This window comes from Chlorella variabilis (genome assembly GCF_000147415.1).
Source record: "Chlorella variabilis unplaced genomic scaffold CHLNCscaffold_31, whole genome shotgun sequence".
NCBI lineage: Eukaryota > Viridiplantae > Chlorophyta > Trebouxiophyceae > Chlorellales > Chlorellaceae > Chlorella > Chlorella variabilis.
The window spans coordinates 395,600-408,957 of NW_005435057.1; the positions used below are offsets into that span (position 1 = coordinate 395,600).

Here is a 13,358-nt window from a genome sequence, read left to right on the forward strand (position 1 = left end):
CATTCAGTTAGCCACCGCCAGGTCGCAAGGCGCCGTCCAGGACTGGAGCTAGGGCTGTGCAGCAGCGGCTGCAGCTGCGGCGGCATGCAGGCGCCGGCACTCGGGCTTGTGCGTGCGCCAGTGCGCGCGGCTGCAGGCCTCGCTGCAGTACCTCACACCCCGGCACCTGCAGGCAGGAAGCAGGCAGGGCAGCACGGGCGACGCAGTGAGACAGACAGGCAGGCTGCAAACAACCCCACAGGCAGTTACATCCACGCCAGAAAGGCAATCTGCTGCCGTGAGTGTCTGGGGCACCACTCACGCAGAACAGAGCTTCAGACGATGCGTGTTGCCGCAGCCGTCCGCTGCGCACACCCTGGCAGCAGGAGCCGCTGCCTCTGCGTCAACCACTGCCGGTGCATCCCCTGCTGTGGTGGGGGCTGTGGTGGGGGCTGCTCCTGCGGGTGCCGTCCTAACTTGTGCCGCGCCTTCAGAATCCAGCACGGCAGCCCCAGCCTGCTCGCTGTTGGACAGGCTGTGCAGTGCAGCGGCTGCGATCTCCCGTACCTCCTCCTTTGGGCTGCTGTACAGCAGCTGCTGCAGAGCAACAATGCCGCCTGATGCGGCAATGGCAGCGCTGTTGTCGGGGCTGTCCCGAGAGAGCAAGGCAAGCGCACCGGCTGCTGCCGCCTGCACCTGCTCGCTGGCGGTGGTGCGCAGTATCTGCACCAGCAGAGGGATGGCGCCTGCAGCGCCAATGGCTGCCCTGTTGCCAGGGCTGTCAAAAGCAAGGTTCGAAAGCGCAGCGGCTACTCCCCAATGCATCTTCTCGCTGGCGCTGCAGCTCAGGAGCTGCACCAGCAGAGGGATGCCGCCGGCCGCTACAATGGCTGTCTTGTTGCCAGGGCTGTCAAGAGTAAGGCAGCCAAGCGCCCTGAGTAACATCCCTCGCACCGCCTCACTGGTGCTGCTGCTCAAGCACTGCACCAGCAGAGGGATGCCGCCGGCAGCTGCAACGGCCTCCCGGATCTCAGGGTCTCTCACGAGGATAACAAGCACACGGGCTGCTTGCAGTTGTACATGCTCGCTGCAGCTGCTGCTTCGCAGGTGCTGCAACACAGCTGGGATGCCACCAGCCGCTGAAATGGCCACGCTGCAGTCGAGACTGTCGAAGGAGAGACCGCTGAGCGCCATGGCTGCCTGAACCTGCACCGCCTCGCTGCGGCTGGTGAACAGGCACTGCAACAATGGCGGTATGGCGCCGGCCGCTGCAATGGCTGCGGCGTTGCGAGAGTTGCCGGCAGACAGGTTGCGCAGAAGCCTGGCTGCGGCCTCCAGCAAATCCTCGCCAGGAGCGGTCCTGCTGATACGCTGAACCAGCGCTGGAATGGCGCCGGCCTCTACGATTGCTGTCCTGCTGTCAGCACTGCCGGCAGAGAGGTCGCCTAGCGTCCTGGCAGCATCAACCGCCTGGCACTCGCCGCTGCTGCACAGGCGCCTCAGCAGCGCTGAGACGTAGGTACTTGAAGCCATCGGCAAGCGTGGAGAGGCTGTTGCTGAATGCACCAAGGCGCTGGCAGGCGCTGCGGCAGGCGGGCGGGCGGCGGGGACAGAGGGTGCGGAGGTTAGGGCGGGCATGCGGCGTGCAGTGGAACCCTGCGCCAGCAACGGCATCTGGGCGCCGCAAGCGGACGTTTCAGCACCGTACGTCATAACGCACCCACCGTGTGGCACGATCAGCAGCCTGCTCACTCATCAGCGACACCTGGGCTGCATGGGAGGAAGTCGGAAGCGCAGATGCTGCGTAAGGTTGAAAACGGGCTTGCAGGCGGGCAAATGTGGGCACAGCGTGCACGCCGTGCCGCCACTGCCTCTCATCACATTCTCACGTTGCAGCACCCATCCCACAATAAGGTAAGGTCTACGACGAAATCCAATGCTGTATTAGCGTCACAGGCGGAATATTTCATGTCGGCACCCCGACTCATCATCCCCGCGCCGCCGCCGTCCCCAGCTCGCCCCCGCCTGATGATGAACACGCCATGCACGCAGTTCACATTTGCAACTGCAAGGCCTTTCCAGCGCCTCTGCCAAATGCAATGTGTCTGCCGTGCCTATCAGCCACATCACAGCCAGAGCATGCAAAAAGCAAGCCTCGGCAGCGCCACCCGTGCGCATTCAGTCAGCCACCGCTAGGTCGCCAGGAACCATCGATGACTGAAGCTAGGGCTGTGCAGCGGCGGCTGCAGCTGCGGCGGCATGCAGCCGCCGGCACTCTGGCTTGTGCGCACGCCAGTGTGCACGGCTGCAGGCCTCGCTGCAGTACCTCACACCCCGGCACCTGCAGGCAGGAAGCAGGCAGGACAGCACGGGCGACCCAGTGAGACAGGCAGGCAGGCTGCAAACAACCACACAGGCAGTTACATCCACGCCATAAAGGCAACTTCAGGGCACCACTCACGCAGAACAGAGCTTCAGGCGATGCGTGTTGCCACAGCTGTCCGCTGCGCACACCCTGGCAGCAGGAGCCGCTGCTTCTGCGCCAACTACTGCCGCTGCGTCCCCTGCTGTGGTGGGGGCTGCCTCTGCCGCTGCGGGTGCCGTGACCCCTTGTGCTGCGGCATCGGAATCCAGTGCGGCAGCCCCAGCCTGCTCACTGTTGGACAGGCTGACCAGTGAAGCAGCTGTGGCCCTGCGCACCGCCTCGCTTGGGGGGCTGTACAGCAGCTGCTGCAGAGCAACAATGCCGCCTGATGCGGCAATGGCAGCGCTGTTGTCGGGGCTGTCCCGAGAGAGCAAGGCAAGCGCACCGGCTGCTGCCGCCTGCACCTGCTCGCTGGCGGTGGTGCGCAGTATCTGCACCAGCAGAGGGATGGCGCCTGCAGCGCCAATGGCTGCCCTGTTGCCAGGGCTGTCAAAAGCAAGGTTCGAAAGCGCAGCGGCTACTCCCCAATGCATCTTCTCGCTGGCGCTGCAGCTCAGGAGCTGCACCAGCAGAGGGATGCCGCCGGCCGCTACAATGGCTGTCTTGTTGCCAGGGCTGTCAAGAGTAAGGCAGCCAAGCGCCCTGAGTAACATCCCTCGCACCGCCTCACTGGTGCTGCTGCTCAAGCACTGCACCAGCAGAGGGATGCCGCCGGCAGCTGCAACGGCCTCCCGGATCTCAGGGTCTCTCACGAGGATAACAAGCACACGGGCTGCTTGCAGTTGTACATGCTCGCTGCAGCTGCTGCTTCGCAGGTGCTGCACCAGCAGAGGGATGGCGCTGGCATCTGCAATGGCCACTCTGCAGTCAGGTCTGTCAAAAGAGAGAACACCGAGCACCACGGCTGCCTGATCCTGCACCCTCTCGCTGCGGCTGCTGCACAGGCACTGCACCACAGCAGGAATGCCTCCGGCCGCTGCAATGGCTGCAGCGTTGGCAGGGCTGCCGACAGAAAGGTTGTTCAGAAGCCTGGCTGCGGCCTCCAGCAAATCATCGCCAGCATCGCTGCTGCTGATACGCTGAACCAGCGCTGGAATGCCGCCGGCCGCTACGATGGCTGCCCGGTTGTCACCGCTGCGCAGGCACCTCACCAGCGCTGAGATGTAGGTGGAGGAAGCCATCGGGGAACGTGGACAAGCTGGTGCTGGCTGCCCCCCGGTGTGCCGCTGCGGCAGGCGGGCGGGCGGCGGGAACAAAGGGTGCGGAGGTTTACGCGGGCGTGCGACGTGCAGCGGACCACTGTACCCGCAACGATGTGTGGAAGGAGCGAGCGACCGCTGTTCAGCACGATACGCCACATCGCACCCACCGTGTGGCACGATCAGCAGCATGCTCACTCCTGAGCGACACCTGGGCTGCGTGGGAGGAAGGCGGAAGCGCAGATGCTGCGGAAGGCTGAAAGCGGGCTTGCTGGCGGGCAAATGTAGGCACAGCGTGCACGCCGTGCCGCCACCGCCTCTCATCACATTCTCATGTTGCAGCGGAGCACCCATCCAAGGCAAAGGAAGGACGCAATCCAATGCTGTACCGGCATAACAGGGCGGCATTTCTTTTCTTCAACACCCAGGCTGCTCCGCGCCTCCTCCGTCCTCATTCCCCGCCGCCGAAGGCCCCAGCTCACTACCGCTGGCCTGCAGCCGCCACGCCAGCTCCCCGAACTGGAGCAGCGTGAGGTCCTGGGCCCGTGCATCCTCGCTGAGCCCCGCCGCCGCCAGCGCCGCCGCCACCTGGCCCGGCTCGTACAGCGGGCGCAGCGCATTGCGCACCACCTTGCGCCGCTGGCTGAACGCTTTCTTGATCTGAAGTAGGGGAGGAGCGGCGGGGACGAGGGCAAAGGGATACATGCGGCTCGGCATGCTGGGACCAAGCTCCATGAAGAGTTCCGGGGACTGTAACTCCTGCGGTCCCGCACAACGGTGCACCGTACCGCCTCATCTGCTAAGGGGCCAGCTCACGAACGCGTGCCCAGCTCTAAACCCACACAGCTCTCCCCTCGACTCACCAACTTGAGGAAGTCTGGCTCGGAGGGCACCGCCAGGCGCTGGGAGGGCGGCGTGAGCGCAAAGCGCACCACCGCGCCGTTGACCTTGGGGGAGGGGTGGTACTTGCGGCGGTCGATCTCAAAGCTGCGGGGCAGGGCAGGACGGCAGGCGCGTTGCAGGGGCGGGGTGCGAGGTGTGCGAGGTGTTTGAGTGGGGGTGGGCACGCCCGCGTCTGAGGCACGGATGCAGCCCGCCAGAGTGCACCACTGTCAGCAGCTGCATAAATGATACTGCCCCAGGTCGGCGGTACTCACAGGTACTGCGCCTGGCTGTAGTACTGCGTCACCAGGTTCATCGCCCGCCAGTCGGACGCCCCGGGGTCCTCCTGCGTCAGCCGCACACCCACCTCGTGCTGCGTCGGGGCGGCGGGGGGAGGTGGAGAGATGGAAGGAGGGAGGGGGTGTCATCAGGGCGGGCCGCGAGCAGCTAGCTCGTGAACAGGCAGTGCAGCAGGCTCCAGTGATGCCGGATCCGGCAGGCGCACGCAGGTTCGGCTGTGCTGCGCCAGGCACCAGGAAAGCTGCTGGCGGCTGGACGCACCGCTGCGTCCCAAAGCAACCGCTACACCCCGCCCTACAAACCCACACCCACCCCGCTGCCCTGACCTGCAGCATGAAGTAGAGGGCGGCGACGCGCCCGCCCAGCGGCAGCATCTGTGCCAGGCAGTCCTTGGTGATGTAGTAGGGCAGGTTGGCCACCACCAGCACACGCGGGTCCTGCTGGGCCTGCTGCTGGGGTGCCGCCTGCTGCTGGGGTGCCGCCTGCTGCTGGCGTGTCGCCTGCTGCTGTGGTGTCGCATGTTGATGTAAGTGCAGAGGCGGCGCGCCGTCCAGGTGCTGCTGCTGGGAGGCCGCCGGCTGCTGCACGTCCTGCGCGCTGCCTCCGCCGCCGTCCTCCGGCCGCGGCTGCGGCGCTTCCGCAGGTGCCGCCGCAGGGTACGCCGCAGGCTGCCGCGCCGCCAGCCAGCCGGTGCGGTGCTGCTGCATGCCGTGCAGCAGCTGCGGCAGGTTCTGGCGCAGGATGTCGCCACACACCAGGCGCAGCTCGAGCACCTGCCGGCGGCGGGCAGAGGCGACGGCAGCTGCTGTGAATTCCATGAGCAGCACAGGTCGGGCTTCAGCCACTCAAGCACTGGCACCAGCACTAGTAAGAGCTGCCTGGCGTGCCCTAATGTAACGCTACAGGAAAGAATACCCTGCCTGTGCCCCTGCCAAAGCCCCTTCCCCCCCAGCCCCCGGCCCCACCGCTGTTCCCACCCCCCCTTGCCGTGTTCCCCCTGCCCTCCCCCAACCCAGCCCCCACTGGTTAAAATTCCCCTTCCAGCTGCTCGCTCAGCGCTTAACCTTTTTCCACCGCCGTACCAGGGCCCCCCCCCCCAACCAGGTCCGGCGTCAGGTTGCCGTTCCTTCCCCACCCCCCAGGGGGGAGGGGGAAACACCCACCGGGGGGGGGGGGGGGCATCGGCAGCGTTTCCACACCGGGGAAGCAAATTCTAAACCAGCGGCTGATGCTTGCGGAAGGGAGGGAACACCCGGGTAGACCGCCTGCTTCTGAGCCCGCCACTCCCCAAGCTGGTGGTTGCCACCCACCGGGCCCAACCTCGAGCACCAGGTCTCCCGGCTGCACGCCCGCGGCCGCCACGATGGCTGCCAGCACATCGTCATCCAGCATGAAGTTCTGGCCCAGGGACCTGCGGCAGTGGAGTGGGCGAGAGAGGGAAGCGTGGGCGGTGGCAGGTGCGTAAATGGAGGGCATGGTCAGACGGTGTGGGTGACAGTCCGGTAGTGGCATGGCTGAATGGCCGACCCGGCAAGCCTGGTGCTTGAAGCAGCTGGGCAGCAGGATGCCGGCCAGCATGCGGCGGCGGCGGCGCCTCACTTCTTGGGCCGCAGGTTCTGCTCCTGCAGCCGCTTGCGCGTGTCGGCGGCCTTCTTGTCCCACAGCCATCCCACCGCGGGCACCGCGGGCGCCTCCGCTGGCCGGGAGTCGCGCTCCCGCTGCTCAGCTGCGGCAGGCTGCAGCGGCCGCAGGGAAGGGGCCGCCTGTCGCTTGGCTGCATGCCGGGGATGCCATCTGTGCTGCAGGGCGGCGCCCTGTGAGGTTGGGGAGACGCGCTGGCATGCCTCCATGCCGCAGCCTCGCTTGCTGCGCCTGGGGTGCTGTGCTGTGGAAGGCGTAAGGGTGTCTACTGATTGGGTAATCAGCTCCATGCATGTATCCGGGTCGGCTGCTGATGTGGCGGGGCGGGAACGTGCGGCGGGAGCCTCCGCCCGCCCGCGCAGTGCTTCGCTCGCAGCCCAGCTGACACATGGCCCTGCATGATGTTCCGTGAACACTGGTTGCTTGATATCAATTCGCAGTCGCAGCCCCGGAGAGTCTCAACTGGGAAGCTGCGGACTGCACGTGCTTTTGCCCTGACGACCGCTGTTGGGCGTCAAAGCTGTGGAGCCAAGTTGTGTGGGTCTCAGCATTGTCTTGACCTCGTAGGCCCTGCAGTTGCTCTAAAATCATGTGAATCTCCATTTTCACATTTTTCAAGCATTCATCCTAGGGCGGCGCAGCCCGGCGGCGGCAAGGCAGCCGTGCGCTGCCGCAGCAGCGGCGGCCGCGGCGCCTGCACCCGGAACTGCAGCTGCAAGAAGAATGGTGCGCTGTGTGGTCGGCACTGTGGCTGCATAACCGGTAAGGGTGGCAATTGCAAGAACCATTGAAGAAGTGGGCCTTGTACGCTTTGCCGTCTCCGCTGGAAGGCGGCTGCCGCCTGTGGCGGCTTCATATTTCCTGTTCATTTCTGTTGTTCGGTCTCTCTGTTGGTGTTGGTTGGCTTGTAAGAGTTATATTTCTGACGCTAGAGAGGTGAGAGCGTTGAAGCCCCCTGCCCAAGGTCTGCTCACGCGGCCAATCATAGCGGGGTGACTGTAACACAGGCTTGAAGCGTGCATGCCACCACGTGTGCAAGCAGCCCCTCTCCGCCCCGCTCAACCCTCAAACAGGGCTCTATGGGGTCAGTTCACGTATGGGAGGGGAGCGCTGCGCGGGCTGCGGGGGCGGGGGTTGCCAGGAGCGAGCGGGGGCGGGGGTTGCAGGGGGCAACATGATGCAGCCGAGGTACAGCCGCGGCGGGTGGGGTTCGCCAGAAAAGCCCGCAAGGCGCTCCCACAAGCTTTGCAGTCTAGCGATCTGCCTCTATTTAGGTGCTATGCAGCGGGAAGGGTGCCCCCCACGCATGGAGAGCTCCCTGCGTGCGGGGCCGCCCGTCGCTTTGCGAGCCGCCCCAGATCAGTCTCACGGCAACATCACTAGCTTTTCCCACCTGTGTCGGAGGGAGCGGCAAGCCACCTGGGCCTGGGGCGACCTGGTCATCGCGGTGAGTGCGCTGCACACCACTTGCCAGCCCTGGCGAGGGCCGGGTGAAAGGCGCGCATGGATGGAGGACGGCGGCCAAGCGTGCAAGGTGCACAGGCGCCGCTTGGCGGTGGCGGACATCCTGAGCGGGGCGCCGTTCCCCCCGGGCTGTGCACTTCTGCAGGGCGCGATGCTGCTGACGCTGTGCCGCCACTGGACCCGCCTGGGCTGGCAAGAGGAGGCCTACCTGGCGGCCCATGGCGTCGGCTGCCTGTCCTGGCGGCTGCTCATGCGGCGCCTAGCACGGCGGCCGCGTTGCGCCGAGCGCACCCGCCTGCTGCTCGAGGAGGCCTTTGCCTGCCTGGTCAGGCTGACAGTCTTCCTGCCCGCCGGAACCTCCGTCATCCTCATGTGGACCGACCAGCTGGGAGGCAGCTTCTCCACAGCGGCGGCAGGGTCTGGGCCTCTGCGGGCCGCCTGCGGCGCGGCGGTGAATGCCGCCCTCTGCCTCCTGCTGCTCCTGTTTGGCACGGAGGTGGTGAGCCTGGCGCTGCTCAGCGCCAGCAAGCCGGTCATGCTGGGGTGAGTGCCGGGGGGCTGGGGGAGGGCGCGGCTGGGCGCATCGGATGGCAGGCCGCCTGCCGTCGCCGCTGGCGCCGCTGTTGCTGCGTGGCATGCCTGCTGCCACACCCAGTGCCTTTTCTCTCTGCCCACAATCCACACTGGCCCCACACTGCCGCCCCTGCCTCCCTCCCCTGACCCGCAGCCTGCACGTGCCGCTGCAGCTGGCCGCCGTGGCCTCAGCCATGCGGCAGGCGCCCCGCTTCTGCGCCACCCGCGCCTTCACCCACGCCGCCGCCCGTGGCCCGCTGCACTTCCTCTATGCGGCAGTGGACAGCGTCATGTCAGCGGGTATCCCACTGGGCTCCCACGGCAGGCACGCCCGCCGCTCCCCGGCGGCAGAGTGCGTCGCGCTGGTGCGCTTCCTGCAGCTGGTAGCTGGCAGCTGGTAGCTGCTGCTGCCCTGCGGGGTGGCGGCCGCCCTGGAGAGCCGCCGCCACGCGGAGTTGTGCCGAGAGGCGGCGCCGCATGCGCAGCCCGCCTCGGCCGCCGCCGGCAGCAGCAGCAGCAGCTCCGGGCAGCTGCCAGGCGGCGACTCGCCAGCGCCCGGTCCGGCGGCGCCTCATGCGGCGGCGGCGGCGGCGGCGGCACCCGCCGCGCTGGCGCGCTTCTACGGCTGGCTGCACTCTCTGCTCAGCGAGGAGGACCCTACAATGCTGCGGCTGACCTGCCTGCTGCTGCTGCTGGGCGCCGCCTGGGACCTGCTGCTGCTGCTCAGCCCCGCCTGAGTGGCAGGCAAGGGCAATGCCGCCCTTGCAGCCACGCCCCCTTGCCTCCACCTGCCTCACTGAGAGTGTACCCATCCGTGCCGCCGGCCGTGGTGTGCTGCGGCCCTGTGTGTTTGATTGCAACTGGCCCCTTTGCCAGCAGTTATTAATTTTGCGTTTTGTATACCCGTGTCCTGCCGGGCAGCAGCATGCTGACGTGCGCCCGCCCATACTGTACCTGATTTTGTTTTGGCGTGCCAGCCCCCCTGGCAGCTTGTTTCCCTGATTAATCACCCTGTACAGCCAGCTGCTCTGTGATACTACCCGTGTACGCACACCCTTGCTCTCCTGCCCTTGCCTGCCGTACTGCACACCAACCGGCCCTGTAATACGTCCACACACTTCCTGCCCCTGTGCACACCAGGCTGGCACGTCGGATCCGAACCACGCCAGCTGGTATGGGAATCACCGCCAGGATCACATGCATGGCAGAGCATGCCAACACCGATAAGCTAAGAATGCAGGGGCAACAGAGGGCATCGAGCCGCCGCCAGCCACACTCGGCTGCTGCAGGCTGTTGGACGGTTGCCCTGACGCGTGCAGCATGTGGCACCTCAACCGCTGCTGCTGCCTGCCGTGCAGCCCAGCCCAGGCGCTGCTGCCGTAGCCCCGCCGCTGCCGCGCATATGCAGCCGCAGGCTGCCAGCCTCGGCTACTGCCTGCGCCCAGGCCACGTGCCTCGGTGCCTTGGCCAATTCCGCCCGGGCGGCCGCCGCCGAGCCCTCAGCCGTCTGTGAGCCCCGCCTTGCGCAGCACCTCCACAAACGCATCCTCGTCGTCAAACGCAACCTCTGCGGGTAGTCAGGGACGGGGGCGGGGAGGGTCGAGGCGGGGAGCGTGGGCAGCGCGGCGGGGTGGTGTGCGGGTATAAGCGTGTGGAGTGGGCGGCGGGGGCGGCGCCCCCTGCCGCTCCTCCCGCGAGCTTCCCGTCCTTCCTCCTCCAGGCAGGACTAGGGGGCTCCTATGCCTGCCCTCAAAATATCCCTCCCACTCCTCCCGCAAGCTTCCCCTCCTGCCTCCCCCAGGCCGGCACGTATTCCTGCGTCACACACACACACACACACACACACACACACAGGCGCCCGCCCAACCACCCACCGGGTATGTCGTGCTTGAAGTAGGCCTGGATCTCATCCACCACCCGCCGCTCCTGCACATTCGCGCAAGAGGCGGGCAGGGAGGCGCAGGGGCGTGCAGGGCAGGTGGGGCCAAATTGGGAGCGGGTGAGCCCCCTGGCCCTGGGCAGGACGCTAACATTCGGCTCAGGCCGCTCCGCTGCCAACCACAACCGCTGCCACCAACAGCCGTAACCGCCCACGCGCCTACACCCCCCACCCCCCACCCCCCACCCCCAGCCAGCGCCTCACCGTCTCCCCCGTGACCAGGTTGAAGGCGGCGCCCTTGCGGCCAAACCGCCCGCTCCGCCCGATGCGATGCAGATACGTCTCAAAGGCCGGGGTGCGCAGGTCCCGCTCCACGGGCACATCAAAGTTGATGACCAGCGTGACCTGCGGTACGGGCGGTACATCACGGCGGTACGGTCGGGGACGTGCTGCGGTACGCCTTTCGTGTGTACGGCGTGGGGAATGTGGAGGGGCAGGCGCAGGAGCAGGAGCCCTGGGGCTGCCCGGTGGCGTGCGACCAGGCAGGGCGCGGCGCCTGCAGAGCCCGGCTCGGGGCCTAGCGCTGGGCAGCAGCACAACACCACAACTGCCCTGCTCCCTGCTGCCCCGGCCATGCCTGCGTGACGTCAAAGCCGCGGGACAGGACGTCTGTTGAGATCAGGATCTTGGTGGTGCCATCCCTGCATGGGGGGGCAGGAACAAGGCAGGCAATGATCAATTGTGAGAGTAGGAGATAGCAGGGCGGCGGCGGCCCCCAGCAGGGCGGCAGGCAGCCTGGGAGAGGAGCGCAGGCGAAGGCCGGGGTTGGCAGGTCACGTCCCCAGGGCCCGCCAGCCGCACGCGGCATGGTGCCAGCCACGCCGCACCCGCACATCCGCGGCGCCGACCTTGTACCTCCACCCCGTACCGCCAGCCCACGCCACACCTGAACTCCTTCACCACCTTGTCCCGCGCCTGCCTGTCCATGCCGCCCTCGATGCTGGTGCACCTGTGCCCCTCCTGCTCCATCTGCTCGACAGGGGGAGGAAGAGAGGGGGGGGGGGGGGTTGAGGAAGGGAGAGGAAGCGTCAGGTGGGTGTGTATCATGAGATTGGGATGTGTGGCTGGGTGGAGGAGGGAGGGTGGGGAGGTGAGCGGGCGCCCAAGCTGAAAGCGCCGCCCAGCAAAACCCCGGGTGCAGGGCTCCGGCGGCTGCACTGCAGCAGCCGCGGCGACCCTGGCGCCGCCTCTGATTGCAGGCAGGCAGGCAGGCAGCCAGCATTGGCGACGCGGTTTAGGGTAAGCTCACCACAGCGTGCAGCGAGCGGGCCGTCTCGCGGGTCCGCACAAAGATGATGGTCTGGCCCAGCTTCTCGCACTGCGGGCGGGCGGCAGGCGGCGGGGCGGGGGGGGGGGAGGCACACGAGGTGTCGCACTGGCACGGCATCGAGCCAGGAAGGCATCGAGGTGCGGCAAAAGGGAAGCCATCTGGCGGCTCGTGCAGCGTGCCAGGTGCAGTGCACCACCACAACAGCAGCAGTGGACCATTTGATACCAGCACTACGGTACCGCTCCTGCTCACCAGGGGGAAGATCATGTCCTTGAGCACCTTGACCTTGTCGGAGCCGTGAGGGCACAGCTGCAGGGCGGCGGCAGGATGCAGGAGGGGCGGAAGGTTAGAGGTGTGCATGTGCGGGAACGGCTGCGGGCATCCTGTGTGGTGCGGCCAGGAGCAGGGGAGGTGAGATGCCCAGGAAGGGGCATTTGCATGGGGGTACAGGTGTGGCGCAGCGCAGAGATGGGGGCTGCAGCTTGAGGGCAGGCCCGGCAGCTGCCGGGCAGCTGCTGCAGGCAGGCACCCACCACGCGGTACTGCTTGATCACATCCAGGCTCAACTCCTCCTTGGGCACGAAAACCTGCGGCAGCGCACGTGAGGGCAGTACCATGAGCAACACGCGAGTTGCTCACGGGCAGAAAAGGCAGGTGCCCCTGCGCCGCGATGACCGTGCGGCCACCACTCGCGTGCCCTCTGCACACCCACGCAGCCCCACCTGGTTTGCGTCGGGCACGATCTTCTGGGCGAAGCGCTTGACACGCTCGTTGAATGTTGCGCTGAACAGCAGGATCTGCGGGGAGGTGGTGGTGTGGTGGTATGTGGTGTGATGAGGGTGCCCGCGTGCATGCACGGCCGCGTGTGCGCGTTTGTGTGGCACAAGGGGAGCAGGCGCCGATCCAGCGCAGGCAACAGCGAGCGCACAGGGATCGCTAGTCCAGTCCCCAAGCCCCCAAGCCCACCACACCCTGCAGCCACACCAGGTGCCACACCATGCACGCCCAGCCAAGCGCACCTGTATCTGCGGGTTGGCGGCCCGCAGCTGCTTGATCATGCGCACGGTGTCGTCGGCAAAGCCGTCTTGCTGCAGGGGAGGGGTGGGGTGGGGTGCGGTGGGTACGTGGGTACGTGGGTGTGGGGGGCAGCCAGGGCAGGCGAGCACCTCGTCAACCTCGGCAAGCGTGCGGCCTCGCTGCCTGACCGCCAGCTTCCAGCCGCTACACAGCTGGAGGCCCTCGCCACCTGTGCCACCCCACACATGGTGCCTGCTGCCCGAACCCCCACCCACTCACCTCGCCCACACTACACACCACCCAGGGGGCCTGCATACCCCCGCCACTACCTTGAGCACCCACTCCTCCCACCATCCATACCCACACTGTGCAGGGGAGCCCCAAGCAGCAAGGGCCCGCAGGCCGCACCTTGAGCATCTCGTCTGCCTCGTCAAATACCAGGATTGCGATGGAGCGCACATCCAGCACCCGCTTCTGCATCCAGTCGCGCAGCTTGCCGTGGGTGCCGATGATGACCTGGCGTGTGTGTGGGGGGGAGGGGGCCGGGGACAGGTGGGGGGTAGGTGAGGTAGGGGAGGGGTGCAATGGGGAGCCATGGCAGGAAGGGGAGTGTGGCAACGGGAGGCTGTGGATGCGGGGAGAAGACCGACAGGTACCCACTCCCCCCCC

The 13,358-nt window shown here is 66.8% G+C and overlaps 4 protein-coding genes across 4 annotated transcripts in view; all 4 read right to left on the minus strand.

Annotated features, from left to right (window-relative positions):
• Window positions 1–48: 48 nt before the first annotated feature.
• CHLNCDRAFT_141141 (hypothetical protein) lies at window positions 49–1,512 on the minus strand (the record flags this gene model as incomplete). The annotated part of the gene is made up of 3 exons (XM_005843407.1): window positions 49–166; window positions 353–702; window positions 934–1,512. The coding sequence occupies 3 exons, from the start codon at window positions 1,510–1,512 to the stop codon at window positions 49–51; spliced, it is 1,047 nt and encodes a 348-aa protein (XP_005843469.1).
• Window positions 1,513–2,306: 794 nt separating this feature from the next.
• CHLNCDRAFT_141142 (hypothetical protein) lies at window positions 2,307–3,585 on the minus strand (the record flags this gene model as incomplete). Its single annotated transcript, XM_005843408.1, has 4 exons — window positions 2,307–2,320; window positions 2,637–2,835; window positions 3,067–3,222; window positions 3,325–3,585. 4 exons carry the CDS (start codon window positions 3,583–3,585, stop codon window positions 2,307–2,309), a joined length of 630 nt encoding a protein of 209 aa, XP_005843470.1.
• Window positions 3,586–3,797: 212 nt separating this feature from the next.
• Window positions 3,798–6,826, minus strand: CHLNCDRAFT_141143 (hypothetical protein; the record flags this gene model as incomplete). Its single annotated transcript, XM_005843409.1, has 8 exons — window positions 3,798–3,819; window positions 4,028–4,263; window positions 4,467–4,590; window positions 4,761–4,858; window positions 5,112–5,558; window positions 6,106–6,196; window positions 6,385–6,521; window positions 6,815–6,826. 8 exons carry the CDS (start codon window positions 6,824–6,826, stop codon window positions 3,798–3,800), a joined length of 1,167 nt encoding a protein of 388 aa, XP_005843471.1.
• Window positions 6,827–10,561: 3,735 nt separating this feature from the next.
• CHLNCDRAFT_28127 (hypothetical protein) overlaps window positions 10,562–13,358 on the minus strand; it is a gene marked incomplete at both ends in the record, with an annotated part of 4,862 nt that continues 2,065 nt past the window's right edge. The window contains 9 exons of the mRNA XM_005843410.1: window positions 10,562–10,747; window positions 10,989–11,043; window positions 11,289–11,371; window positions 11,652–11,720; window positions 11,925–11,981; window positions 12,206–12,259; window positions 12,395–12,469; window positions 12,692–12,760; window positions 13,098–13,205. Of these exons, the coding sequence (XP_005843472.1) occupies window positions 10,562–10,747; window positions 10,989–11,043; window positions 11,289–11,371; window positions 11,652–11,720; window positions 11,925–11,981; window positions 12,206–12,259; window positions 12,395–12,469; window positions 12,692–12,760; window positions 13,098–13,205 (756 nt within the window). The remainder of the gene's footprint in view (window positions 10,748–10,988; window positions 11,044–11,288; window positions 11,372–11,651; window positions 11,721–11,924; window positions 11,982–12,205; window positions 12,260–12,394; window positions 12,470–12,691; window positions 12,761–13,097; window positions 13,206–13,358) is intronic.